At 50.8% G+C, this 25149-nt stretch overlaps 11 protein-coding genes across 11 annotated transcripts; 7 read left to right on the plus strand and 4 right to left on the minus strand.

Moving 5' to 3' along the window:
- Positions 1-1026: 1026 nt before the first annotated feature.
- Positions 1027-2564, minus strand: Triagg1_9729 (uncharacterized protein; the record flags this gene model as incomplete). The annotated part of the gene is made up of 4 exons (XM_062904719.1): positions 1027-2072; positions 2168-2316; positions 2384-2417; positions 2492-2564. 4 exons carry the CDS (start codon positions 2562-2564, stop codon positions 1027-1029), a joined length of 1302 nt encoding a protein of 433 aa, XP_062751299.1.
- A 1236-nt stretch (positions 2565-3800) lies between these two features.
- On the plus strand, positions 3801-6511 carry Triagg1_9730 (transcriptional regulator family: Fungal Specific TF; the record flags this gene model as incomplete). Its single annotated transcript, XM_062904720.1, has 3 exons — positions 3801-3955; positions 4142-4166; positions 4316-6511. The coding sequence occupies 3 exons, from the start codon at positions 3801-3803 to the stop codon at positions 6509-6511; spliced, it is 2376 nt and encodes a 791-aa protein (XP_062751300.1).
- Positions 6512-7069: 558 nt separating this feature from the next.
- Triagg1_9731 (uncharacterized protein) lies at positions 7070-9057 on the plus strand (the record flags this gene model as incomplete). The annotated part of the gene is made up of 2 exons (XM_062904721.1): positions 7070-7196; positions 7253-9057. The coding sequence occupies 2 exons, from the start codon at positions 7070-7072 to the stop codon at positions 9055-9057; spliced, it is 1932 nt and encodes a 643-aa protein (XP_062751301.1).
- A 1404-nt stretch (positions 9058-10461) lies between these two features.
- Positions 10462-11763, plus strand: Triagg1_9732 (uncharacterized protein; the record flags this gene model as incomplete). Its single annotated transcript, XM_062904722.1, has 3 exons — positions 10462-11239; positions 11306-11522; positions 11703-11763. The coding sequence occupies 3 exons, from the start codon at positions 10462-10464 to the stop codon at positions 11761-11763; spliced, it is 1056 nt and encodes a 351-aa protein (XP_062751302.1).
- A 455-nt stretch (positions 11764-12218) lies between these two features.
- Triagg1_9733 (uncharacterized protein) lies at positions 12219-12837 on the minus strand (the record flags this gene model as incomplete). The annotated part of the gene is made up of 3 exons (XM_062904723.1): positions 12219-12340; positions 12426-12553; positions 12659-12837. 3 exons carry the CDS (start codon positions 12835-12837, stop codon positions 12219-12221), a joined length of 429 nt encoding a protein of 142 aa, XP_062751303.1.
- Positions 12838-13390: 553 nt separating this feature from the next.
- On the plus strand, positions 13391-14283 carry Triagg1_9734 (uncharacterized protein; the record flags this gene model as incomplete). The annotated part of the gene is made up of 4 exons (XM_062904724.1): positions 13391-13450; positions 13675-13688; positions 13754-13879; positions 13941-14283. The coding sequence occupies 4 exons, from the start codon at positions 13391-13393 to the stop codon at positions 14281-14283; spliced, it is 543 nt and encodes a 180-aa protein (XP_062751304.1).
- A 183-nt stretch (positions 14284-14466) lies between these two features.
- On the minus strand, positions 14467-15381 carry Triagg1_9735 (uncharacterized protein; the record flags this gene model as incomplete). The annotated part of the gene is made up of 2 exons (XM_062904725.1): positions 14467-15027; positions 15091-15381. 2 exons carry the CDS (start codon positions 15379-15381, stop codon positions 14467-14469), a joined length of 852 nt encoding a protein of 283 aa, XP_062751305.1.
- Positions 15382-15908: 527 nt separating this feature from the next.
- Triagg1_9736 (uncharacterized protein) lies at positions 15909-17105 on the plus strand (the record flags this gene model as incomplete). Its single annotated transcript, XM_062904726.1, has 3 exons — positions 15909-16092; positions 16159-16432; positions 16502-17105. The coding sequence occupies 3 exons, from the start codon at positions 15909-15911 to the stop codon at positions 17103-17105; spliced, it is 1062 nt and encodes a 353-aa protein (XP_062751306.1).
- Positions 17106-17352: 247 nt separating this feature from the next.
- On the minus strand, positions 17353-18152 carry Triagg1_9737 (uncharacterized protein; the record flags this gene model as incomplete). The annotated part of the gene is made up of 4 exons (XM_062904728.1): positions 17353-17535; positions 17601-17906; positions 17975-17994; positions 18086-18152. The coding sequence occupies 4 exons, from the start codon at positions 18150-18152 to the stop codon at positions 17353-17355; spliced, it is 576 nt and encodes a 191-aa protein (XP_062751307.1).
- A 1425-nt stretch (positions 18153-19577) lies between these two features.
- Positions 19578-22544, plus strand: Triagg1_9738 (uncharacterized protein; the record flags this gene model as incomplete). The annotated part of the gene is made up of 1 exon (XM_062904729.1): positions 19578-22544. One exon carries the CDS (start codon positions 19578-19580, stop codon positions 22542-22544), a length of 2967 nt encoding a protein of 988 aa, XP_062751308.1.
- A 766-nt stretch (positions 22545-23310) lies between these two features.
- Triagg1_9739 (uncharacterized protein) lies at positions 23311-24513 on the plus strand (the record flags this gene model as incomplete). Its single annotated transcript, XM_062904730.1, has 3 exons — positions 23311-23641; positions 23763-24118; positions 24196-24513. The coding sequence occupies 3 exons, from the start codon at positions 23311-23313 to the stop codon at positions 24511-24513; spliced, it is 1005 nt and encodes a 334-aa protein (XP_062751309.1).
- Positions 24514-25149: the final 636 nt, after the last annotated feature.

Raw genomic sequence — 25149 nt, forward strand, 5'->3', positions numbered from 1 at the left:
ACTGGCGATAGTAGTGGCGACTGTAGTCCAGTGTCGATTTAAGATGGAACTTGAAGTTCCCTGATAAAAGTAAAATCCAAGCAGTCAAGTGCTCGGATATATAACTTATCTAGAAGTCGATATGCAGTAAGAAATAGAGGCCGCCAAGTCTCACAAAATCGTTTGTTGCCTTCTGGTTATTCACAATGCGGGGAAACAGTCTACCTAGTAATAATTAGGCGCGTGCAAAAAGGTAGACGCGGGGGCTAATGGCACCTTTTTGGCTCGTCAATGTCTTCCTTTACAGATGCCAGATCTGTCGTGAGGCTATTCCGATGGCTCTATAAATGCGGCTCCGAGTTGACGAGATCCGTTAATCTGCGGCAGAAATCAATCCGAACTCTCGGGGCTTGCTAGGGCGAGGAAACCCCGACTAAGCAGCCACCGTTTTGCTTGGCCCACAATACGGTGTGATGGTGAACTATCGTGAAGTTCTGGGTCCTGGAAGAGCGGGTCGAAAACGCTCGAGGGCCACCGTATAGCTCTTCACGATCTCTTTCGATCGAGGGGAGTGAGCGCAAAAAGTGCAGGCAGGTAATCTCAATCTGGTGGGTCACGATACCTTTTCAAGCTGATTACCCAAAACTTCCCCAGGTTTTAGCACGATGCAATTTTATGGAGTATTACTCGATGTATCCATATCCTCACTCGTGGGCACTTTGCAATCGATTTATCAAAGTCTGTATCGCGCAAGGAGTAGAGGCCCTGAGCCCTGTTCACCACTGAGATACGCAGAGAGGAAAATTGACAAGATCGTGTTAGTGGCAAACTGCGATGAGGTTTTACTCTTGCGGAGGTTTGAACATGTGTGTGAAATTTACTACAGTCTTGCATTGCTATCTAATGCCCCTCCTCTTTTAAGCCTATTGACAATATCCCTACCCTCATGGGCTCGTTTAGATCGCCTGACGACGCATCTATATACGTATATGTACGTAGACACTACTAACCATCGCCATATAAACTTCTTCTAGCATGCATCCTCATTCATGCTGTTGACGCGTGTTCTGAATCGCCATTGTGAAGCTTGCCCTCGCCATTAACAGGGGGCGCGGGCTGCTGTACAGGCGGAGGGCTAAGGAGGTAGTTTGAAGGAATGAGTTTAGAGCGTGCAGCATTGTTGATGGTCAAGCCAAATCCAGGCTTATCCAGATCGCTTGTCAAAAGATAACCCTTGGTTGGGATCGGTTCGTCGACGAACAAATCGCCAAAGACGGGGAGGACGCTCTTGCCGTCAGGAGAGTTGGCGAGATACTCTTGAAACGGTGTGTTTGGCTGCGAAATGACAAAGTGGTAGCTGTAAGGACCACTGGCATGGGGAACTACGGGAATATCGTATGCCGCAGCCATGGCTGAGACTTTGAGCAGCTCCGTCATGCCGCCTAGCCACATGACATCGGGCTGAATAATGTCAAGATTGCGACCTTCGATGAGTTTTCGGAATCCATAGCGAGAGTACTCGTGTTCGCCGGTCGTGAATTTCACCGTCGGGTGCGCACGCTTGATTTGCTCGAAGCCATCCGTGTCATCGGGAGACAAGCACTCTTCCCACCAGTTGATGTTGAATTCGGCACACGCCTTGACCAACTCAATGGTATAAGAGACATTGAGGCTCATGTAGCAATCCACCATGATGGGGAAATCTGGTCCGACAGATTCACGGTGTTTGCGCAAAAACTCGACATTTTTCCGCAGTCCCTCGTGGCCTTCCTCAGGGCAAAAGGGGAGCGGCACTTTGGCACCCCAGAAGCCCATCTCTCGGGCTGCGGTTGGTTCGGGTCCTGTGCAGTAGAAGTTGAGGCGTTCTTTGGTAGCCCCACCAATGAGTCGATAGACAGGCTCGTTCCTGACCTTGCCTAGCAAATCCCAGAGTGCAAGATCAATGACAGAGATGACGGCGATGGGAAGTCCTTTGCGGCCATAGAACATGGAAGCACGATACATCTGCTCAAAGAGAAGGTTCGTGTTTCTCGGATCAGCGCCAACCAGGAATCGCTCAAAATGCTGGTGAACCAGCCAGCAGGCAGGAGGACCTGTTAAAAGGAGTTGAGTTAACACCATGAGAGCTCCAATGATTTTGGGACTTCGAGGAAATTCGATTTTAGAGTTAAGCTGCCAGGATTCTTACCTCCGAAGCCAGTTGCAAAGCCAACAGTTCCATCGGATGCCTCTATCTCGACCAGAAAAGACCCCAGAACGTTGATACCCCAACTAGTACGCGACTTGCGGTACTGAGCCCATTGTGAGCATGGCGTGGAGATGTCACTGTCAATGAGCCTATTGGAAGGGGAGTTAACGACCATAGTTCAGAAGTGCACTAAGCCTTCGTAAGGACATTACGTACCAGTGACCTCCTTTGACATTGTGATAATCACCGCCTATTTCACATCAATTGTAAGAACATGTAAAATCAGACTTGAGCCGTAAACGACTTTGTGAAGTCTGTACATACCGGAGCCTACGCCGCCAATGACGTAGGATCGCACGGCTTTAATCGTAGGAAACTGCCTTGCAGAGCCTTGCATGATGATTAATGGCCAAGTCGACGGAAGGAATAACTTGCAGCAACAGAAGAAGGACGAGATCTGGAAAATTTAATTTGTAGAGATGGGTTTAAGGCGGCCACTGGAGATGCGGGTAACGGTGTACAAATCACACATGTGGGGTGCTGGTGGTGTTGACGAGTGTCGGGCTGAGATGACCCGAAGGCCGCCTTGTCGAGATGTGACGATATGGATGGATCGTGGTCGAACGATGCAGATGCGGACCAGGGACGGGCGCTTTGCGAGTCGTGAAAGAAACCTACGATTTACAAAGATGGCGATTGGAAGATGGAGAGATGGGACTCAGCAAGATAGTGCCTACCTAATAGTAACAATGGATACTATGGATAGAATTGGCATGCGCGTACATGAAGTGAGCGGTATTACCTGCAGTGAGCATTTACACAGCCTGTTATGATGAGCCTGAACATTTGGCCGACTCAAGTTAGGACCCAGTACACAGCATTCGATGAATATTCCACCCATTCACCCGCTGCATCTGCTAAGCCCTACGGCTCTCTATTGGCTACTGGGCATGGTAGGCAGGTTTCCCCTAAGCGCTTAGGGCAAGAAATCTGTGGTATGTGCATCGCGATGAACGGCTCTAGCAGTGGTTTCGAATAGGGATCCGGAGGTAAGAGATGGATCCATTACTTTTAGGTACTTCACGACTACGAACGAGCACGTTGCCCTATAGCTTAGCGAAATCGGCTTCAGCATTCGATAGCCTCGCGTGTACATACTCATCATAATTGTCGTCCAAAAATCCCCTCTTTCTCCTCTTCATCTTCCCCATCAGTTCATTCATCTCCACATGGTGGGTTCCGCACACTAGCAACCCGCAGTAGGCCAGACTCTCCGGCTCTCGTCAACTTTGGGGCCACCAATGAGCTTCTCGTCAGCTCTGCCGCGGCCTGGCTGCTCCGTTCTCTGCCCCAGGACAAACATCAGCTCCGCATCATCGGCTTAGTATCATTGACCCGGACGCCCAACATCCTCCCGCTCGTCTTTATCCCGAAACCACGCGTGCGCATGCTCCAAATCCTTTCTCGCCGCTCGCCCCTTCACCGCTCGCCGTCTGTCTGCTCGCCCCGCTTACCGACCATCCAATCATCACGGCTGTTCGGTGTCGGATCGTCAATCCACCGAAACAAGGCTTCGAGTCGAGCAACTTGGGCTCACCTTGCGAGGCTCCGTCTCTTGTCAGCCTGAGGCGTCATGCGCAGCGGTAGCGAGGATAACAAACGACCGTCGCCGCCGTCCTCCACCTCCGTCGCTGATCGCCAGCCTGAGCCTGACAGCGACGACCAGAGCGACAATGACGCGGATCCGACCTCTCAGACGGCCAAGCGCAAGCGGCCCATCTCAGTTTCGTACGTCTATCGTCCTGTATCCTCCCCGGCGTTATGTGTGATGTGACCTGGTGTGAAGTGCAGCCCTGGCGCGAAACGCTGGTTCAAAGCACGAAGTCATGACCTGGTTAAATCGTGGCTACAACAAGCTTCATCTTGCTTGATTTCATTCCAATTGCAATCTGTTGCTAACCAATGAATCAACAGGTGCGAGTTATGCAAGCAGCGCAAGGTATTATCCTTTCTGACATCCCTCTATTCCCCGATTATTCGAAAATCTATATTTGGCTTGTCTAACGCGTTTTTCTCGGTCTTGCTGCGTTATAGGTGAAATGTGATCGCGGCCAGCCTTCGTGTGGCTGGTGTAAACGCCATGGCCAGAAATGCGAATACAAGGAACGAAAACCGCCGGGTTTGCGAGCAGGCTTTGGGAGATTTCTGGAGAATAGAAGCCGTGAAATGGAATTGAGGCTGGACAAAATGGAAGAGATTCTGCGAAAACATTCTGAATTGCTCCAAACATCACCGCTGCCATCGCTCCGTCCAGAAACCTCTGAATCCGGTGCCCATGCTGGGCGCCAGAATCTTGCGAGCGATCACGATACTCAAAGCGAGGCCAGCAACAATCTAGGCTCATCCAAGCTTTATCAAGCGTCTCACATGAACAACAATTTGTTCTATAATTCTCATCCAAGCAATGGCCCTTCCGGGCCTGCCTCTACCGAACAGGCCCACAACGAGTACCAGGGCCGAACGCCTTTGCCTGGTGGTTCCATCTCCGGCCCCGTATCCGACCTTCCGGCTCAGCAAGGCATCGCCATGTCCACGGTTACGCCTACGCCGGGCGCGCCTTTGCCCTCCACCGATGCCGATGACTTGCCACCTTACAATCTAGTGTACAATCTAGTGGACCTGTACTTTAAACATATCAACACTTGGTGTCCAATACTTCATCGAAGGACTACGCTAGATAATCTATTCGGAATCTCCGATCTTCAAGAGGCAGACAGAATCCTCCTTCATGCCATAGTTGCAACCACTATGCGGTTCTCCAGCGACCCTAGGCTTACTGAAGAGCGGAGGCAGCATTATCACCGCGTCTCAAAGCAGAAAGTCTTACTTTACGGCATGGAAAACTCATCTGTCAAGTCGCTTCTGGCTTTGCTCATACTCGCCCTGGATCTATGCGGTAGTAGCAATGGCCCTCCCGGGTGGAACATAATGGCCCTCATCACTAGGTCGGTGGTGCAACTGGGATTGGCCGTTGAGACTAATTCTTTCAGCGTGGCACCTCACTATACCTCGATATACACCCTTCGCGCCATGATTCTTCCCGAGCCAAAGGATTTTATAGAGGAAGAATCGCGAAGGAGGATATTCTGGATGATATATCTCCTCGATAGATACGCAACCATTGCTACTGCCTTTGAGTTTGCGTTGGCCGATACGGAGATTGACCGAATGCTTCCTTGTCGTGACGACATGTGGATGGAGAACCAAAAAGTAGAAACGCGATGGTTCGTCACGAGCGCTCAAAATGTTGACGAAAACCACCAGCAGACACTTGGGAGGCCAGAGAATCTGGGCGCTTTCGCCTACTACATTGAAATCCTCGGAATTCTTTCCAAGATCCACAAGTTCTTGAAGCGGCCTGTAGATATCGGGAAGCTTACCGATGTTGAAAAATGGCAGCTTCAGTACAAGGAGCTTGACAAGGAGCTGACATCGTGGAATTTCGCTCTTCCTGGGGAGTTTGGAAATATGGGCAAAGTCTTTCAGCCAGGAAGCAGAAATCTGAACTGTAACTGGATCATGCTCCATGCGACCTACCATACCGCTGTAATTCGACTACATTCCTCGGCGGCCTACCCAACGACTCGATCAGCCATCTTCACGCCATCATTCAGTGCCGCACAAAGATGCCACGGCGCTGTCGAGAATATATCTGCACTGGGGGATTTCGTTGTGAACAATGGCTTCCTGCCAAAACTAGGCCCGCCATTTGCCTTCACAATTTGGGTTGCTGCGCGGGTGCTTCTAGTCCATGGCTCCACGGTCGAGCATAAGCTCTCGCCCCAAATCTCCTTTTTCGTCGACATTTTGCGCGAGATGGGACGATACTGGCCTGTGGCTGCTGGATACTCTGGGCTGTTACAGCGAGTTCTTGACGAGCATCGAGACAGCGAAAGACAAGGCAACGGAGTCACGCCTAGCTCAGTCAAAATCCTAGCCGATATGCGTCGGACGGCATTTGATCTAGACTTCCTCATATCGCGGCAGCCGAGAAATGGTCCCCAGAGCCACGGACATTTAGGGGGCATGACTCCCGCGAAGACGCCAGCACAGAACGAATTGGAGTATCTGGACGTTTTCAACTTCTTCAACGTTCCAAGATTGCCATTTGGCGGAGAGAACCTCTCTGGAGCCACCGAAGGGCTAATGCCAAACTCTGACATGCCTGCGGGAAACGCGAGTCTGGATCACCCTCAGTACCAGCCAAACGAGTTTAACATCACCAATTTCATGATTGACGCCAATAGCGACTGGCTCTTCAAAAATGAAGGGCCTACCTTTTAAGGAGATTTGAGCTATTTCATGGGAATCTTTTTTTCTTCTTTGCTTCGGTTGGTAGCATTATATCTTCTTTGGCATGCATATGTACATATTGCTTGAGTTGCCGGACTTGATACATGAGATGTCTGGACTGAATTGATACCAAAATTGGCAACAATGTAGATTTATCGCAGTTTGCGTTTATTCAAGGAATAATGCAGCAGTATACAAAACTTTCCCTCTGATCTAAGAAAAATGTTAGGAGAAAGTACATATTAATATGATACCTATATCCATACATAGAGGCGACAGGTTACACGCCTGTGCTTTCAGACGCTGGACATTTCGTATGTGCTAGTGGATCCCTTTTTGGCTACAATTGGTGGCGCTTGTGAGATAAGATAAGAGATTTCCGTTCCACTTTAGCGTTCACCGCCCGGCAATATTCCAAAAAAATTATTCTACCACTAGCCTACAGCCCATTGATATCGGATGTCCAGACTTTTGAGTCTGCTGGACTGATTTACCTCAGAGTATCAAATTCAATTGCTTGTTCCAAAAACAAGTAATACGTCAATCACAATGGCGACCAAACCCCTCACGTATAATAGCAAACGAAAGGTTGCCTCAGACGGGAAAGAAAAGGGCGACTTCAAGAATAAGAAGCCTCGTTTGGAGGAGGCATCAAATGGGAAGGCATCCGGATCTGGTGTGTTTTATTCTTCTCACGCCCGCATTGTTGGCTTGTTACTGACTTAGAATCAGAGCAACAAAGCTCTCGGGAGTCGCATGCGAAACAGAAGCAACTTGCTCTAGAGCGAAAAGCTGCCAAACCTCTAGCCGACGAAGTTCAGCGGACCAAGAAGATCTGGGAACGATTGCGCCTCAAGTCCCATGTTCCCAAGGATGAGCGACAGAAGTTGGTGGCAGAGCTATACGAAATCATTACAGGCCGCATCCGAGATTTTGTCCTGAAGCATGACGCTGTCCGAGCTGTGCAAACTGCGATTAAATATTCCACACCGGAGCAGCGAAAACAGATTGCTCAGGAACTCCAGGGAACGTATGCGCAGCTTGCTGAAGGACGCTACGCCAAGTTTCTCATTGGGAAGCTCCTTGTCCACAATGACGATGAAATCCGCGACATCATCATACCCAACTTCTACGGCAAAGTTCGAAAGCTCATAAACCACTCTGAGGCCTCGTGGATCTTGGACGACATTTACCGGACGGTCGCGACGAAGGAGCAGAAGTCCCTTTTGTTGCGTGAATGGTTTGGACCCGAGTTCACTTTGAAGGAGTTGACCAAGGACATCAAGACAACTTCGGATCTGAAGCAGATCCTGGATGAGGAGCCAAGCAAGCGAGGACCCATCATGAAGAGTCTGTTGGACCTTATCAACTCACTTGTCCAGAAACGAATGACCGGTTTCACCATGCTACACGACGCAATGCTCCAGTATTTCACAAATACCCAGCCAGGATCCGAAGAATTCAACGAATTCATGGAATTGATCAAGGGTGACGAGGCGGGCGATTTGCTCAAGAACCTTGCCTTTACTCGCTCTGGCGCAAGGCTTGTCTGCCTTCTGTTGGCGTACGGCACGGCCAAAGATCGAAAGGTGCTGCTGAAAGCTTACAAGGATACCTTTACGCTGATGTCGGGAGATCAATACGGCCACATCGTGCTCCTGACAGCCTACGATGTTATTGACGACACGAAGCTGACCTCAAAAGCCATATTCCCAGAGCTCGTTGGAGAAAAAGAAGAGGAAATCGCACAGAACATTGTTGCCGCCGCCAACAACCCCAATGCCAGAATTACACTTCTCTATCTACTCGAAGGCTTTTCCAAGTCGCTGTTCCCTGCCAGCAACGCCTATGACTTGGAGGTGCTCAAGGAGGTACATGAGATCCGCAAAACCACAAGCAAGAAGGAAGATGACGTTCGACGCAAAGAACTTGCTGCAATTCTATCGCCTTCTTTGATAGATGCAATTGCGGCCTCGCCTTCTGACCTCACGGCAACGCCGTTCGGCTGCCAGTTTGTCGCCGATGTCCTTCTCTCCGGACTTGGAGACAAGCAGAAGGCGCTCGAGGCCCTCGCCCAGTCTGGCAGTGGCAGCCCCAAGCAGGAGCCAGCAGAAGACGAAATTGCCCCTAGGTCGCACATTGCCAACACACCATTCGGAGGCCGCATGCTCAAGTCTCTCATCCAAGGTGGCCGTTTTGACAGAGCCACTGGAAAGGTGAAGCTGATTGAGCCACCGTTGGGCTTTTCTAACATTCTGTACCCTGTTGTCAAGAAGCACATCATGGATTGGGCTACTGGGCCAAGTTCATTCGTCGTCGTGGCTTTGCTTGAGAGCGAAGAATTCACCAGTGCGGAAGAACTGAAGAAGACGCTGAAAAAGAACAAGAAGCTGCTGCAAACGGCGGCGACTGAACCCACCGCGGAGCAAAAGGCCGCCAAGGAGGCCAACGAGAGTGACGAGGCTGGGAAGAAGAGCAAGAAGACGGAGGCGCCTGTGGGTAACAAGGGTAGCAAGCTGCTGTTAGAAAAGCTATGAAGAGCTGCAGATGGTCATCATATTTCTCATATCCCCAGCGGAGCATGTAGTGAGAGCCACGCCTCTTATCGCTCTATTCTTTCTTTTCCACCGCAGCAGCCTAATATAATGATTTTCAAGTGTTTGCAAACCCAACAAGTGCCTTGGCGTGAAACTGTCTATATATAGTGAGAGTGAAGAAAATCATCAGGCAAAGAGAAGGCTTTCTTCGCGCCGCTGTCTGTTACACGGGGCGAAGCATCGCGGGGAGTAAGTATGTGGTGCTTCGGTTGGTTTGCGTTTTGGATGTCTGCGAGGAGCCGAGTTGTTTGTGCTCTGGCGAATCGTCCCCCTGAAGAGTTTGAGAAAGGTGTGTCAAAGAACACCGAGAATACTTACAGGTACTACTTGTATATGGGATCGCAGACTGGTCCGAGTTGCTGCCCAAGAGCTCTTAGAATGCGTTTGACTGCTGCTGGATGAAGTGATGCAAATGATTCCAAGAATACAAGCTTGAGAGAGTATTTGATGGTAGACCACTATGTATTTGTTCTCGGGACATCTATATAGATGTAGCATAGTCGTACCAAATCAAGGCGTTGTAGCACGAAAACATCAAGGCAGGAAATCAAGAAACGAGGCAACTCGAGATGTGCCCCTGATTTGACATGGAATGCCTCGCCTTTGGCTGACAAAGAAGCGTCTCTGCAAGGGATTGGGCGTCTTTTAACAATACAGTTCGGCCGATAGCAGAATCAAAATGAAACTTTTTTTTTCTCTCACTGTTCACGTTTTTTGTTTTGTTTCGTTTGCCTCCAGTTTGACGCCTGCGTTTGTTCACCCCCAAAGTTCACATATTCTGGTCCCCCAGGCGTTAATCCCAAACAGCATTTTTCCTTTGTCCTCGTCTTTTTTTTTTCTTCAGTGGGTTTTCTTTTACCTTGACCAATTCTATGTCTACGTTTGTTCAGCTGTTTCAAAGGCATTAATAGGCTGTGTTTATCACGCAGACCGGAGCCATTCCAGCGCCCAACACTGGCTCTGCATCACTGCCTCACCAACGCCTCTTCTGCTTCATTCGCATCCATTGATTTATTTACCCTTTCCTTTACTTCCCTATAGATTATTTTCTGCCCGCTGTTTCACACAGCTACGGGTAGGAAAACTGCCACAGCCTCGGTTTTGGACAAGCTCTAGGGCTTGTCGAATGCGACGCAGACGATTCCCCGAATTCCCTGACAGTGCCAGGCAAGCCTCTACAGACACTCGCCAGCTGGCTGGCAACCCACCTTAATCTTCCTCTCTACCCTACCCAGGTAGCCTTGTTTGGTGAAAGAAATCACAGGGAAACGGGCGAACATCTCCCTTTCTTTCTCTTTTGCGGAGAGAAGAAACTACGCATTTCGCCATCGCCTCGCATCCACAATGTTTCCCAGCTCCTTTGTTGCTCTTCCAGAAGATGGCTGCTCGCCAGGCACAACGTTCTACTCCTGTGTTGCCAACAAATTTAGAGGATGTTGCTCCACGGATCCCTGCGCCCTGCACTCTTGCCCAGACACCTTTGGATCACTGAAAGATCCCAAAGACGACGGCAAAGATGATGATAGTTTGACAACCTCGGAGCCGAACTCTGACGAGGCGACGTCAACTCCAACTGAAGTTGACCAGAACCAGCAGGTAACAGAGACGACTTCGTCAACCACGAAGAAATCTTCTGTAGTCATGACGGACTCTGGCATCACTCATACGATCCCAAACAACTCGATAGTCACAATCACCAGGCACACAACCATCACTACAGGCAGGCCATCAACGTCCACCTCAGACCTCGTAGATACCGCATCGACGAGAAGCGGCACGCCAATCACAGCATCAACCACAGCAACATTCACGGGAGTGCCACCATCCTCACCCGCTAATGACAACAGCACAGCAAGCCCCTCTGGGGCTCCAGGCGCAAGTCCTCTATCAACAGGAGCCATTGTTGGAATAGCTGTCGGCGGTGCTGTTCTCATCGCCATTGCCGTGGTCCTGATGCTCGCGCTGGCACGCCACAAGAAGCGTCGCGGGTCCGAAACCGACTCTGTTCTCCGCCATGATAACGGCCGAGATGACGCCGTCGACGAGAAGCACTTCCCCCATAATGGACCGACTCACGCCGACGGCACTCAAGGAAGCAGTGATCCCTTTGCCCCCTTTGGAGGTGAGATTCAGTCCCGTTTGGAAATTGTCGCCATGTTATCCCTATTTTCTGACTAACAAGTCCTAGGTCGAGCAGATCAGCCCGAAGATCCTTATCGACCAGCTAGTGGTGCTTTCGAAATGGATGGAAGCAGCGCCGCCCCGGTCGAGTTACCTGCTGTGAGCGCGTCGGACCTAGACAAGGCTGATCGCAAGGCATCTCGTCTCGAGCCCGTTCAAGAGGTCAACTCTACGGACCCCCGTGCTAACCTCACTTCGGTACCGACAGACGATGGCCAGCCGGTGTATGTCAATCACTGGAATCAGTATAAGCACTTGGGATAAGATGTAGAGAGTGGGCCAGATAGATGTAAGGAAGGGGTGACGAGAAGCACAGCAGTGAGATTCTTTCTCAGGGAAAAGGGAGAGAATGGAGAGATAATGGGGTAGAGAAGGCCATATGACATACGCTGCTCGTTCATTAGCATGGATGTCATTTGGCATATTCTGACGATGAAGTCCGACGTTGATACAGCTATGCTTTGAAGTAATAGCAGCAACATGGAGAAAAGGGGTCGAGACAAATGACTGTTCAAATAATAATGTTCTCCTCGTTCTTTCATACCAACTCTGCAAGTGCCAGGGTAGGCATAGGGTATAGTCGACAAGACAATTTAATCGAATTCGTTTTCCCATAGGTTATCAGGGGTATTTAGCTGCCCTACCGTACTTTTACAATTGTCCACGCGTAAAACAAATTATATAACCTTCTCCCAAGCGCCCAAGTAGTAGAAAACAGAACATAATTGGAAAAATGAAAAAGGAGAAAAAGAGAAAGACGATGCAAACACCTGCGGCCCTAATCCGACTGTATCCATCGGTCTTGCGTATCCGTATATCAGCAGTCTAGTATTCTCGGTTCCTCGTGGAGCAGTATATCAACGTTTCGTGATGGCCATAGACCTCGGCAGAGAGACAAAACATAATCCATCCCCTCGTCATCATCGGTTCTGGAGCTTCGAGATTTCGTCTAGCAGGTCTTGTAAATCCTCATCCTTAATCTTGTCCGCTAGGGACGGGATCAGCGTCTTGGCTTCGTCGGCGTTTTCGCAGCAAAGCGACCCTTGTAAAGACAACAATTGTTAGCCATTCCGTCATATTGCCTCCCTCCTTCTCTCTTCTCGCCGCAATCTAGGGGGTTGAGGTACCAAGCTGTGCACGTTCGAACTTCGCCAGGTCCTTGTGCGCACTGAGCAGGCGCTCAACGGCCTCGACGTTCTCCTTCTGCGTGAAACGCGCAAAGTGATCCAGGTAGTTCAGGGTTTGGTTCAGCATCCTACAAGAAAAGAGGCGATTCCACGGTTAGCCATCCGCCAAAGAAAGCGATTCGTCCTCTGCCTCGTCCTCCGTCTTCCAGCTGCAGGAATCATCATTCACATACTCTGTCTCGTTCACGTTCTTGCGATCGTTTCGGCGCTTCGCAACCAGCGCATTGAGGACGAGCGCAGCTTCTGAAAGGGTGAGGGTGTCGACATGCTGAAATTCGCCCAGGTTCAGCGTCGCAGAGGCTTCCTCGTTGCCTGGCGGAGGAGGCTTCGGGCGTGACGTGCGATTAGACATGATTGCTCTGTGTTGAATTCGTCTGCTGCAGCTTCTAAAGAGCGACTGGCATCAGAAGGAGGGTTCAGATGGGGTTGCTCCTTATTAATTCTTAAATCAAAAGATTGAGCAATCCCCGGGACATGCCGCTGCAACAAGCAAGTTGAATGGTGTGAGAGTGTGAGACTCTCGCAAAGTTCTGGCGACCAGCCGCTTTCTAAGCCCGTGCTCAGGCGCGTTCAGCGTTGCCTCAACAGGACTAGCGCTGCCGCTGCCGTAGTTATCCCTCCGTGCTATTTCTCCGTATTGCAGCTGCAACTGCAACTGCAATTGTGACCTGATAGATTCATGATGCAAGGTGTACTTGTGCGATAAGAGATGTCAAGAAGATAAGATACTTGGTATCTAATTTTGATTCGCCTTCCATTGACTTTTACGCTACTTTCGCCAAACATAGCTGTTGTTTGCTTCTGGGAGCTTTATAGGAGACGATATATACCGTCTATTACTAGATCTCGCGCTAAAAGCAGCGAGGCTCTGTTCCTCGGTCGCTATATTCCAGCACCGCCGTCGCATGAAGGTGGCTTCAAGGCAGCCGGCCACTCTCTGTGATCAACAACACACGGAGAATCCAGTATCTAGGACCGCAAAAAAGAGATAACACACCAAGACGGGCTCGGGAGTAGAGACAAGGTATGTGAGCTCTGCACATCCCTGCAGGTGGAATTGTCGGCCTGCGTCGTTCAGACATGAGCACCGAACTCACTCATCATAGGATTCATGGTCTCACCTCTATGGATTCATGAGCCTGCAAGGGCCTTATAAAGACCAATATTTTACATCTACTCATACCTCAAGTCAACCTACAACATGTATGTCATGCGGCCTGTTTCCCCACGAGCTAGCCACCACCAAATCTAACCCATATCCCACCTAGGACCGTCTTCTCTCTCATCATCATCAACAAGGCCGGTGGTCTGATATATAACAAGACATTCCACGACGGCGGCCTCAACAAAATCAGCACAAACGACTATCTTGTACTTGCTGGAACTTTTCACGGGTAAGATGCACACACTGTTTAGGATTCACGTTATGTAGAGGCTCATTACCCCCGTCTCTAGTGTTCATGCTATCACCGCGCGTTTGAATCCGGTCAAGCCAGTCGCACAGCCCCCTGCTCCCGGCACCAATGAATTACCTGGCCGGCCAGAGCCGTCATCTGGACTAGAGGTCTTGGAGACAGAAAACTTTCGCATGCAGTGCTTCAATACTCTGACGGGCACCAAGTTCCTGCTCTTCACTGAGACCACTCAGACCAATGTGGACGTGACCATCAAGAAGATATACGACTTGTACGCCGATTACGTCATGAAAAATCCCTTTTACTCTCTGGAGATGCCCGTACGATGCGACATCTTTGACCGAAAGCTGCTGTCATACATTAGAGAGATTAACAATCGGTGAGAAGGGAGTTGCTAGGGTCGGTAGCCTGCGCGGAGCGGGAGAATCAGGACATCAAACTTAGAATCAATATCCAGTCCTCAAATTAATCGTGATTATCATGCCTAGCGTTTCTCCTCTAAGGCTCCACTGGATCTGGATATTTACTATACACTTTCAATCAAGGCACCATGGTTATGATGCTCATTAAGAAGTATCCATCTTATCACCGCGGTCCTTGTCCTTGTCCGCGCTGCCTCCACTGCTACTGCCTTCGTTCTCCTCTTTGACACTTTCTAGAGATGCCTTCTTTGCCTCTTCTTCCTGTTCCTTTGCCAACTTCTCTTGTCTGGCCTTCTCTTCTTCCATACTCATGCGCAGAGCAAGAGCCAGCTCGGGTTCAATCGCCGGGTCAAATCCAAACTCAAACTCGTCGTTGCCACCAGCACCACCACCACCCGCTCCGGCGCCTTCGCCAAGCATAATGGGTGTCGAGATCAGCTGGTCACTCAGAAGCTTGCTGCTAGGTGGGATGACGACCAAGTGTGAGCCCTCGTTGCCTTTGACGGCCTCGTTGAATGCTTGCAGCTTCTTCTGCGTGGCATCATCGTCGAGGTCGCCAAACAGAACGAAATCGACCGAGATGTTGCCCTTCTTCATCTTTTTAGCTAGCTGCACTAGCTCCTTCTCTTGATCTTCGACGGGGGAGCAAACAAATGCTATTATTCGTTGGCGCTGGGATCGGTTCTGCCGGTGCTTGAGGGCGAGCTACGAACCAAAGTCAGCGCACACACATCAACACAACGCATATGCACGAGAGAAGCAGCATACCGTCGCAATCTGGATACCAGTCTTTAGGTGAGACGATCCACCAATCTTCTTCTTTGTCCTGTGCAGACCTTCCAGGATCTTGCCCTGCTCTGTGGTGAGTGTGACGAGCACTTCCGGGCCTTTCCCACCCATGCTCATCAGGCCGACGGATGACTCTGGGTTGCCCTGAGTGATGCTTTGAAACAGCACATTTACGGCGTCAACTTGTGAGTCGAATCTGGTTGGTTGATAGTCTCCATTTCGGCTGCTTTCGCTGTTGTCCACAACCACCATAACAGCCTCGAGAACCATTGTAGCTGCGAATGAGGGCGCTGGGCCACTAGATTGTTTATTTGGTGGCTTTGGGTATAGTATTCGGGTCCAGAGATTCAGGTCGTCGTTGAGAAAGAGAGTGCAAGTTGGGGAAGGCAAGGAGATGTAGAGAGACAAGTTGGTAATTGATGTTCGACAATCTGGTTGTTGGAGCTTCGAGTGTCGTAAGGCCGGTTCAGCCTGGTAAGTGCAAGATCGGTACATGCAGGAATGCTAGGAAGTTTTGTACATGCACTTATTGATGCAGCTATTTAACGTGGCAAAATAGCATATTTGAGGTATAGAGACTAACTCACTAACAAGCATATTATGCGGGTCAGATTGTGTTGATTACATAACCAATAGCTCACTCATTGATTTGGTTTGTTTACTTTCAAGTCATTGTCTCACTTGGTGCACGACCTCATGCACGCATTCGCATTCCCTCATTCGCATTGCGATTCCTGAATCTCCCTCCCTCACAAGTACTTTCAAGGAGAGGCACAGCCACAACACAATTAAAAGCCATGGCTCCTACACGACCAAGAAAGCAGGCCTCGAGCGAGTCGAGCGCTTCGCAGAAGAAACACGCGACATCCAGCGGCTCCGATACCCCTTCAACACCACAACGAACTCCCATCATCAAGAAGAAACAGACGGGAATCACCTTGCAGCAGAAGCAAGCCTTGATCGAGAACCTGCGACTAGAAAGTACGCGATTTCGACCTCTACAAGTGTAAAACAGGCTGACATTTTTCTTCTCTCGCCTTCCTGTAGTCACTGAGCGAGCCCGCAGATTACGCGCCCAGTATCATCTCCAGGCGCAGGGCCTCAGGTCGCGAATTGAGATACGTCTCAACCGGATCCCAACTGCACTCAGGAAGGCCACTATGGGCGACCTACTCCTCAAATACGCAGATCAGGCGCAAGGAGGGCCCAGCCGCCCGCTACCGCAGCCTGTCAAAGATCTGCCTATACTTCCAAGTCCTCAAAAGCCTATCCACCAAACCACTCGCGCGCCACAGGTTGGACGCGCCCAGAAGCGGTTGAGGTGAATTGCGTCTAAATACGCTGTAATTTTGTTTCTCTTTCTTTCTTTTGAGACTAACTGACCTACTAGCAATGAAATCGCTATGGATAAAGAGAATGAGCTTCAAAAAGGCGAGCGCCCTAAGAAGAGGGCTCGCGGCGAGGATGGTGGCTTGGTTCACCCAGCACAGGTTTTGTCACCTACCTCGTCCAACTCTCGTTTGGCAAACCGCAGCCGCGCAACATCCCCCACCAAGTCATATCTGTATAAGTCCAGCTCTCCTCTGAAGGCTGGCAACTCAACTCGACCCACAACTGCCACAAATCTGGGGACGCGTACGGGAGGGCTCAGAAAGGTCACTACAACATCCAACTCAAGCTCGAGTTCCAGTGGAGCAACACCGGCAGCGGCAGCGCGGACAAGGCGCACCGCAACAGCCGTGCCTACTGGCCTCCGAGCTAAGCCCGGAGCTCGAACGACGCGCAAGGCTAGCGACAATACCGAATCGAGTGATGGAAGCGCAAATACAGTGCTTCACAAGCCTGCAGGAAAGGGCAACAGTGCAATTACAAGAAAACCTGTCCCGGGGAGTGCGAAGAAACCCGCTTCGGGAGGGATAGTGAAGTCAACAGCGAAGGCAGGGACTGCTGTGTCTACCACTACTACCGGAAGAACATTGAGGAAGAGAGGATGAAGAAATGGATTTGTAATTTTGAGGATTATAGAGATCTTGAGGATCTTGGGGTTTGGGTATCGGGACATTTTTGCGTGGGAAGCCTCGGCGGCAGGCAGCCGTTAGGCATGTTTTACGGGATACGGTTTAATTTTGTACCTTGGCACTTGGGATACGGAGTTTGGGCATGTAGCAACACCATGCATTGTTGGACCAAGAACCAACGGGAATCAGGCGTTTTATTTCGATTAATTGCTCATAAGGAATATCATTTCTTCTTCTTGTCATCAACAAACTCGATGTTGTCCTCTGGTACATCCTTGTACTTTTCCAGAATGAATTCTTCCAGCTCGTCGCTCACATCTCCCTGGACCACGATTTCTTCGCCGCCGCTGGGAAGCTTTGTCACGGAGGATCCCGTTGCAAACTTCTTTCCGAAATCCTTGGCAACCTATAGCGAATAACCGGTTAGAGCCGTTCCAGCGTCAAAGGCCAAAACTATACCAAGCAACGCACCTTTTTCAGATCCAGACCGAACGCCTCCAGACCAATGACCGCCGTGACAAACTTTTTCTTGTTTCTCTCGATCCGCTTGATGGTGACGACACTCGTGGCCAGCTTGGTGGCCTGCTTCTGCTCTGCGGCCTCGGCCTTGGCAGCCTTCTTCTGCGCATCCTTGGCAGCTCTCTTCTGCGCATCTATCGAGAGAGACGAGGCGGCGGCTTCCAAAGCCTCAGGGGACCATATCCTCTCATACATGGCCGGCTGGTTCTTCTCTAGCCATTCTTGGCACTTCTTGACGGTGCCTCCATACTCGCAGTACTACTTGGTCATAGTTGAGCTCGAGACTTCAAAGCAGCGGGGACGTGGTTGATTTTTTTTTTCCATACCTCAGGAGGCAGAGTACACACTGCAGCAAGAAGCACCGGTTAGAACCAACAAACCACGATGATTGAGCAGCCAAGGAAAATATTCAAGGGCAAAAGGGAGTTGCATCGTACCTCCGCAGTAAATCACATTTCTGCTCTGAAGCTCCACGGGCGCCTCGGACTGTTCTGTGTCTGCCATTGTTGGTTGCAGACGCTGGCTGTTGTAGAGCTACAGGACAGGAGCAAGACGCGTGCACTCTCTCCTTGTCTCTTCTCGTCAAGTCACAGCCAGGCCAGGCCCGTGGCGGGGTAAATTCAACGAGGCATGGCGGGGCTCGTTTTTGCTGGCGACGTCAATTGCCTGAGGTACCTGGCAGATGTACCTCGTACCTCGTACCTCCAGGCGCCGCTAGCGGGTTCCTGGTTGGACACCTGAGGCCAGAAAGCGCTGAGTGTAAACATTCAGGTTGAATAGGTACTCGCTCCATTCAATACGAGTCCCCAAACATTGAAGAACTTGTCTCAGTCGAGCCGCCGTCCCCTTAGACGAGCATAATGAAGAAATTCGTCATTTCCTTTATCCTGCAGCGCTAGCAGCCTCTTCATCAAGTGATGGAAAACTCCTGGTGCATATCCGCGTCGGTAGCGCTGCGTGGTCGACAGTCGGCACATCGAGGCTGGTGAACATCTGCAACAAAAAGGCTTGTATTTCCAAGCTTCATCGTCTGTCACGGCCACTTCATTCTGCATCAATAGTTGTCGTCACTAGATTGCGAACCAGGTTTCCAGGCGTCAACAACAAGCGATCTCGTCTATTGGAATTGGCGCTGCCATAATGCTCCCCAGCTGCAGCTGCACCCTGGTGACGACCAGCATGTTAGCCGCCCAGCTTTGGCGGAAGCCATCGCCATTGGCCATTTCTCTCGCTCGGCTCCCCACGACGGCGAGAGTGAGTGTGCAGCCGCCAGCCAGTCATCGCTGTGCCAAGACGGCGGCCAGGAAATTGTCTAATTATAGAAGCAAAAATCAATAGCTGATTGGGCGGTCTCTCCCAATACTAGTGGCTTGACCGCGATCTCGCCTACGATGGACATCGTTCACATCGGGTCATGATGCCCTTCAAGCCGCCCTCTCTCGAGGCATCCCAGGGTTAGATGCGCCGGCGCGGCGTTATTACCTTAACCTGGCTCTGTCGTCTTTGCTGTCCGCCACATCACCCTGTGCCCAATATGCACCGCCTCGTCATACGAGCGAGAGCTGGGCCGTCCATAGGCGCCGAGTAACCTCTAGCCGCCCATCCCCAATCGAGCGCCATCTAGGTTTCTAATAAGACCCAACCTGCCCGAACCAACAGCGTCGGCATTTCCATCTCTTTGCCTTTACTTCTCTTAATTCTCTTCTTTGCGGCGTGGTCTGTGTGCAGTAATAGACGCTTCGTTGATCGAAGCAGCCCATCGTTCGAGCTTTTGCATATCGTCGCCGGCCGTCGAGCGTTGTTGAGTTTAATACTTTAATTTTTTATTTCCTCTTGATCACGATACATATTAATTGTTTATTTCTTTATTTCTCCCTCTGTTATCATACCTCTTTTTATCACTATCTGGAATAGTGTCTGCGTTACACAATGGCTGAGCCAACACACTTTATACCCAACAACCGTCAACCCCAAGAGTCTTCGCTGGATCGAAGATCAAGGAGGTGTCTTAATCCCATAATAGAAGAGGAACCGAATGGCCAAGCCAGTGCAAAGGGAAAGAGGGTCGATACATCGCATCTCAACATCACAGCATGGCTGTCGCCAATGAGCGATCATTTTCCGACTCCAAGGGGAGTACACTACCTCGCTGCCCCGATCCTTCCATCATCGCCGTCGACAGTATCAGCCGATGAGAGTTCACCGACGTCATTCTCCAACTCGAACTCGTGGAACCGAACCAGTTCAGTTACCGACGGTACCGAATTCGATGAGCTGTACGATCTCTATGATGTATCTGACGATGAAGCGAACCGGGGGCTGCGCCGTTCATCATCCGTCCGAAGATCTCGAACTGCATCCATGGTTTTTGAACCAGTCATCAGACAACCCACTCCTCTCGTCATCCCACCTACTAGAGATGAGAGTGACGAAGCCTGGACTGCCGTCGATGAGCTCAAGAAGATTACGTCTCCGCTGCCGTTGACCCCATCTGCAAATCTCCCCATGTCTCCTGCGCAAAAGGACTTCTTCGGCAAGCAGCAAGCTTTGGATATCCCTACAATCTCAGCGCCACCATCTCTTGATGGAAGCCTGTCATCCGAGCAACTCGCTACCATGAGTTCCCCTCCAACTCCGGTGATCGGCAACGATGAGACCAACACCGAAGCCCCCTGGACAGGCGTCCATTTGCAGCCTGGTGCTCTGGCAACTTTACACGCCCTGTCTGGTGGTGGTGAGGATGGAGACCTTGAGGAGCAAGATGATGGGTCTGCTGAGTTCAATCAGGCGCAACCCCAGCAGGTTCCTGAAATGCAACAGAGTTCTCTGCGACTTGTTACCAATTTTCTATCTCAGGCAACTCGGGAGAACACCCGTACCGCTAATGTTGCCCGCCAGTCCTTGGCGGGGCTTACTAGGCTCAGCATTCCATCTCCCGGCGGCTTCTTTTCTGGATTGTCACCTCGAAGCAGGAATACTTGGCACCCTAGAACCCTCTCGCCGCTCGATTTAATTCCTCCGACATCTACAACGGCAGAGCAATTCTATCGTTGCCCTTGGAACGCCAGCGTCGATGCATCTATCCCCCCAGTTCCCCAGCGGGACGAAGCGGAGGACTTCTACCGAAGCGTGAGCTTGATGTCGTCTGCCCCTGTTGAGCATATTGTGGAGGTTCAAGCCGATGAGATCAATGAGGATGATTTACCCACCGCTAGGCCCATCCTAAATCTTCAGACAAACACCCAAGTGAGCGAGGCCGTCAAGTCTCCTTCTTCTCCCGATGCGGACGATATCCCAGCCGAAATCGTGGAAGACTATGACCCTAGCTATGCTCGAAAGCAACAACTGGAAGCCCTTTCCAACCTTGACCGCACTGAGCTGTGGCTTGTGGCACAGCGAGTATATCTCAAAGGCGTAGATGATGCTGAGACTAATGGTGCTTTGGAAACAATCGAGGAAGATTTGGATGAGGAAGAGGAAGAGGACATCAAACTGAAGACCAAGACTGAGCCGGAATTTGAGCAGAAGCAGGGCCAGAAGGATGTTGTGGCAAAGAAGACTGTGCGGTTTTCCAACATCATTACCACTACTGTGGTGCCAAAGAGCCTCCCATCGAAGCTCCTCCGTAAGGAATCCGCCTACTACCGAGCCTTCCAAGACTACGTCGTCCGAACTCAGCAGAGCGATGTCTTTGTTTTCCAACTCGCCCGCTTTGAGGCTCTTCAAGCGCAAAGAGTTGCCCTTCGCTCTGCTCACCACAGCCAGCTGCTGGGAAAGTACCAACTTAGTGTTGTGCCCCAGTCCGCAAAGAAGCGCCTGAGTGCTAACGTCGTGCGCGGCGACGATATCCTGACCGATGATCCGGAAACGCTGCGAAAGGAGAAGGAGGCTGAGGCCATGAAGCAAATGACCATGGCTTCGTGGCATGTTGCCGCAGTGAAGTTCCTCAACGGTGGGAAACTCATTTCTGCACCGGTCACCAAGCGTCTGGCCCGGCTCTCGCGAATGGCACCCGGTAAAGATGGTGTTGCTCGCGATCGAGCCAGGATTCTGGACCTTGGCGGCCAGTCAAGCTGCGATTGGGCATGGCACTGCGCCCTCCTGTATCCCAACACCAAGGTTTACACCGTCACCACCAAGGCGGTTCGCCAGCTCTCCAACTCGAACATCCGAGGCCCACCCAACCACCGTCAAGTTGCCGTGGAGCGACTGACCAAGCTTCCCTTTGCGGACAACCAGTTTGATTTGATTTCCGCCCGCGAGCTCCACAGCCTCCTGAAGTTTATTGGAGAGAACGGTGAGGATGAGTGGGAGAACTGCCTTCGCGAGTGCATGCGAGTCTTGAAGCCTGGCGGTTACCTTGAGTTTTCCCTTCTCGACTCAGATATCATGAATGCTGGCCCATTGGGCCTTGCTAAGAGCGTGGAGTTTGGCTTCACCCTAAAGACTCTCGGCTATGACCCGAGCCCAACAAAGCTGTGGCTGGGCCGGCTTGCTCGTGCTGGTTTCCACGATGTTCGCCGCGCCTGGGTATGTCTCCCTGTTGGGGCCAAGCCCGTGGTCAAGCCTCCCACTCCTCCCAAGGACAGCCCATCTGGCGCAGATGTCAAGGTCTGCCAGATGGACGCAATGGTTATGGGGAGCACAGATGATATCGCCAGCGTCTGCAGCATTGCTGGCGGCTGGAGCTGGGAAAGGTGGCTTCTCCGATGCGAGATGGAGAAAGTTGCCGGTGAATTGAGACTTGTAGACACCGTGACTGCTAGCCCAGCCATCAAGGAAGCGGGCAAGTGTCTGGAGGGTGTCCACGCTGTGATGGAGGAGGGACGCAACGGCAGAGCAGGCTTCCGGATGCTCAACGGGTATGCCAGGAAGCCTCTGGTGACCAAGGCATGATTGCCCGTTGTGTTGTGAAACTGTTTTGAAAGAAAACTCGATGAGCCAGGACGCTCTTTCTGCTTGTTTCTTTTGTCTCCCCTTTTTTTTGCCTTGTTTTGCTTTGGGGGGCCCTTTAAAGACTTGACGTCAAGCTACTGGCGTTGTTCGATCCCTAGATAGACGACGTACTCTTGGGATATCGAGTAATACTTGGTATTCTCTCAGGAGCTTGTTGTATTCGGGGTCATCCCGGGGGGATCATGGGGAGGAAATACGACGATTGCACAGAATTCAAATGATAGTATACACCTACAAATTACAATTACTCAAGCCTAAATAGGAAAATGAATGGAATACGATTATATAGTGTTAGAAAAGGTCTCAGGTTGGTTATCCATCCTCAAAGTGAATACAATCTTGACAGCTTTAAGTGCCATGATGGATACAAGAGAAGCATATTTTATCTACCAGTCTTCAGATATCTAACACTAGCACTGCCTTCCTCTAAGATTTCGTTATGTAGTTATTACCCCTCTTCTATGTAAATCCGATGCCTATTAAATGAGCAAACCACATCTATAATGCATTAGGTTGCTCGCAATTATCCTCTTTGTCAAGGCATTCCGTACGTTTCTCGGGTAGGCTTCGGGTCCAGCGCGGGGAAAGGTTGGCGCATTCCATTCGCCGAAATTTTGGGGCTGGTGCCGCCCGAGCTAGTTCATGTAGAAGAACCATTCCGACTAGGTATCCAATCGCAAACATCATCAAAGCAACAAGCCAGTTGATGCCTCGAGACAGCGGCAGAAACCGACAGCCACGACCCCCAAACTCAAACTCGAGCGCGAACCAAGGCACAGGAAGAGGGCAAATGTCGAACCCAAACAACTGGCAGGAGGAGGCGATGCGGCGTCTGCGCCAGATGCAGACGCGGGGCGGGTATCCCGGACGAGGAGGACCGCAGATGCCCAGAGGAGCAAACGGCGCCTTGATTGGAGGAATCCTGCTGGCGGGCGGCGCTTGGGTGCTGTCGAACTCGCTGTTCAACGTGGACGGTGGTCATCGTGCCATCAAGTACCAGCGATTAAGAGGCGTGAGCAAGGAGATTTACAGCGAAGGTAAGGATGGATCGAGATGAGGGAGCTGTTGAAAACCTTTTGGGTTTTGCTGGACATCCCACTCAGCATAATGTTCAATGGAAGAAAGGAAAAAACTAACCATGAAAATCCTTTTTTTTAGGAACACACATCAACATTCCTTGGTTCGAGACGCCCGTCGTCTACGATGTACGAGCGCGGCCGCGCAACGTGGCTTCGCTGACTGGCACCAAAGACTTGCAGATGGTCAACATCACCTGCCGTGTTCTGTCAAGACCGAATGTCGAAGCTCTGCCTCAGATCTACCGAACACTTGGAACCGACTACGATGAGCGAGTGCTGCCATCAATCGTGAACGAGGTTCTGAAGAGCGTGGTCGCTCAGTTCAACGCCAGTCAGCTTATTACACAGCGAGAGATGGTAGCCCGACTAGTACGGGAGAACCTGTCTCGCCGAGCTGCGCGATTCAACATCCTACTCGATGATGTGTCTCTGACGGTAAGCTCCGCCCCTCCAAAACAGCACCCAGTGCAATTGTCTATGTAACTTTGTCTAATGTCTCGTTTCCGGTGTAGCATCTTGCCTTTTCCCCAGAGTTCACAGCTGCTGTCGAAGCTAAGCAGGTTGCGCAACAAGAGGCGCAGCGAGCGGCCTTTGTTGTCGACAAGGCCCGGCAGGAGAAGCAGGCCATGGTTGTCAAGGCTCAGGGTGAGGCTCGATCTGCCGAGCTGATTGGCGAGGCCATCAAGAAGAGCAAGGCCTACGTGGAGCTGAAGAAGATTGAGAACGCCAGACTCATTGCTCAGCAGCTGCAAGAATCTGGCGCCAAGAACAGGCTGATGCTAGATTCTGAGGGCCTGGGTCTGAACGTGTTTGAGGAGGAGAAGAAATGAGAGGAAAACTGGTGAAGGTGGAAGATAATCTCCGCTGCATGCTTGTCTGTACAATGAAAACTGTATTATAAGAATCTACACGGAGGCTGTAATGGGCTCAGGGCACTAGCCACTGAAACATACAGACACGAATCCTCCCTCAGATGATATCAAAGCATATACCGCCATTGACATTAGGTAAACTTTGGCCCTTAGTAGGCAGGACTCATGCTGCAAGTATCGTGGCAGCGCTTTAGGCGGGTCTGCGAATGCGTCTGCACTAATAGTAGCCTTTGAGGTAATCAGACAGATTGTTGTCGATCCTGCAGTTCCCTGAATCTCTTCCAATATTGCAAATTATTATTTTTCTTTTGTCGCATATTTTTTTCCCCGACAAAGTATTTCCTTTCGCTTCGATTGCTTGCCTAACAGCAGCTTTTGGGTGGCGCAAGGCGCGCATCTGCAACCCCACCAGACCAGCTCCAACATCCCACCTCCAGCTTCCGTGCCGTCACTTTCAGCCTTGTGATCCTAGACTTGCCAACTCCACAACCAGTCATCCCGACAGAGCCTCGCCTGTGTAAGCAGAGCATCAACGCATCTAGACTTGCGCGGGATAAACGCATACGCGGTTCTCTTTCTCTGGAAAGCCTGATA

This window comes from Trichoderma aggressivum, assembly GCF_033847375.1.
Source record: "Trichoderma aggressivum f. europaeum strain CBS 100526 chromosome Unknown scaffold_058, whole genome shotgun sequence".
NCBI lineage: Eukaryota > Fungi > Ascomycota > Sordariomycetes > Hypocreales > Hypocreaceae > Trichoderma > Trichoderma aggressivum.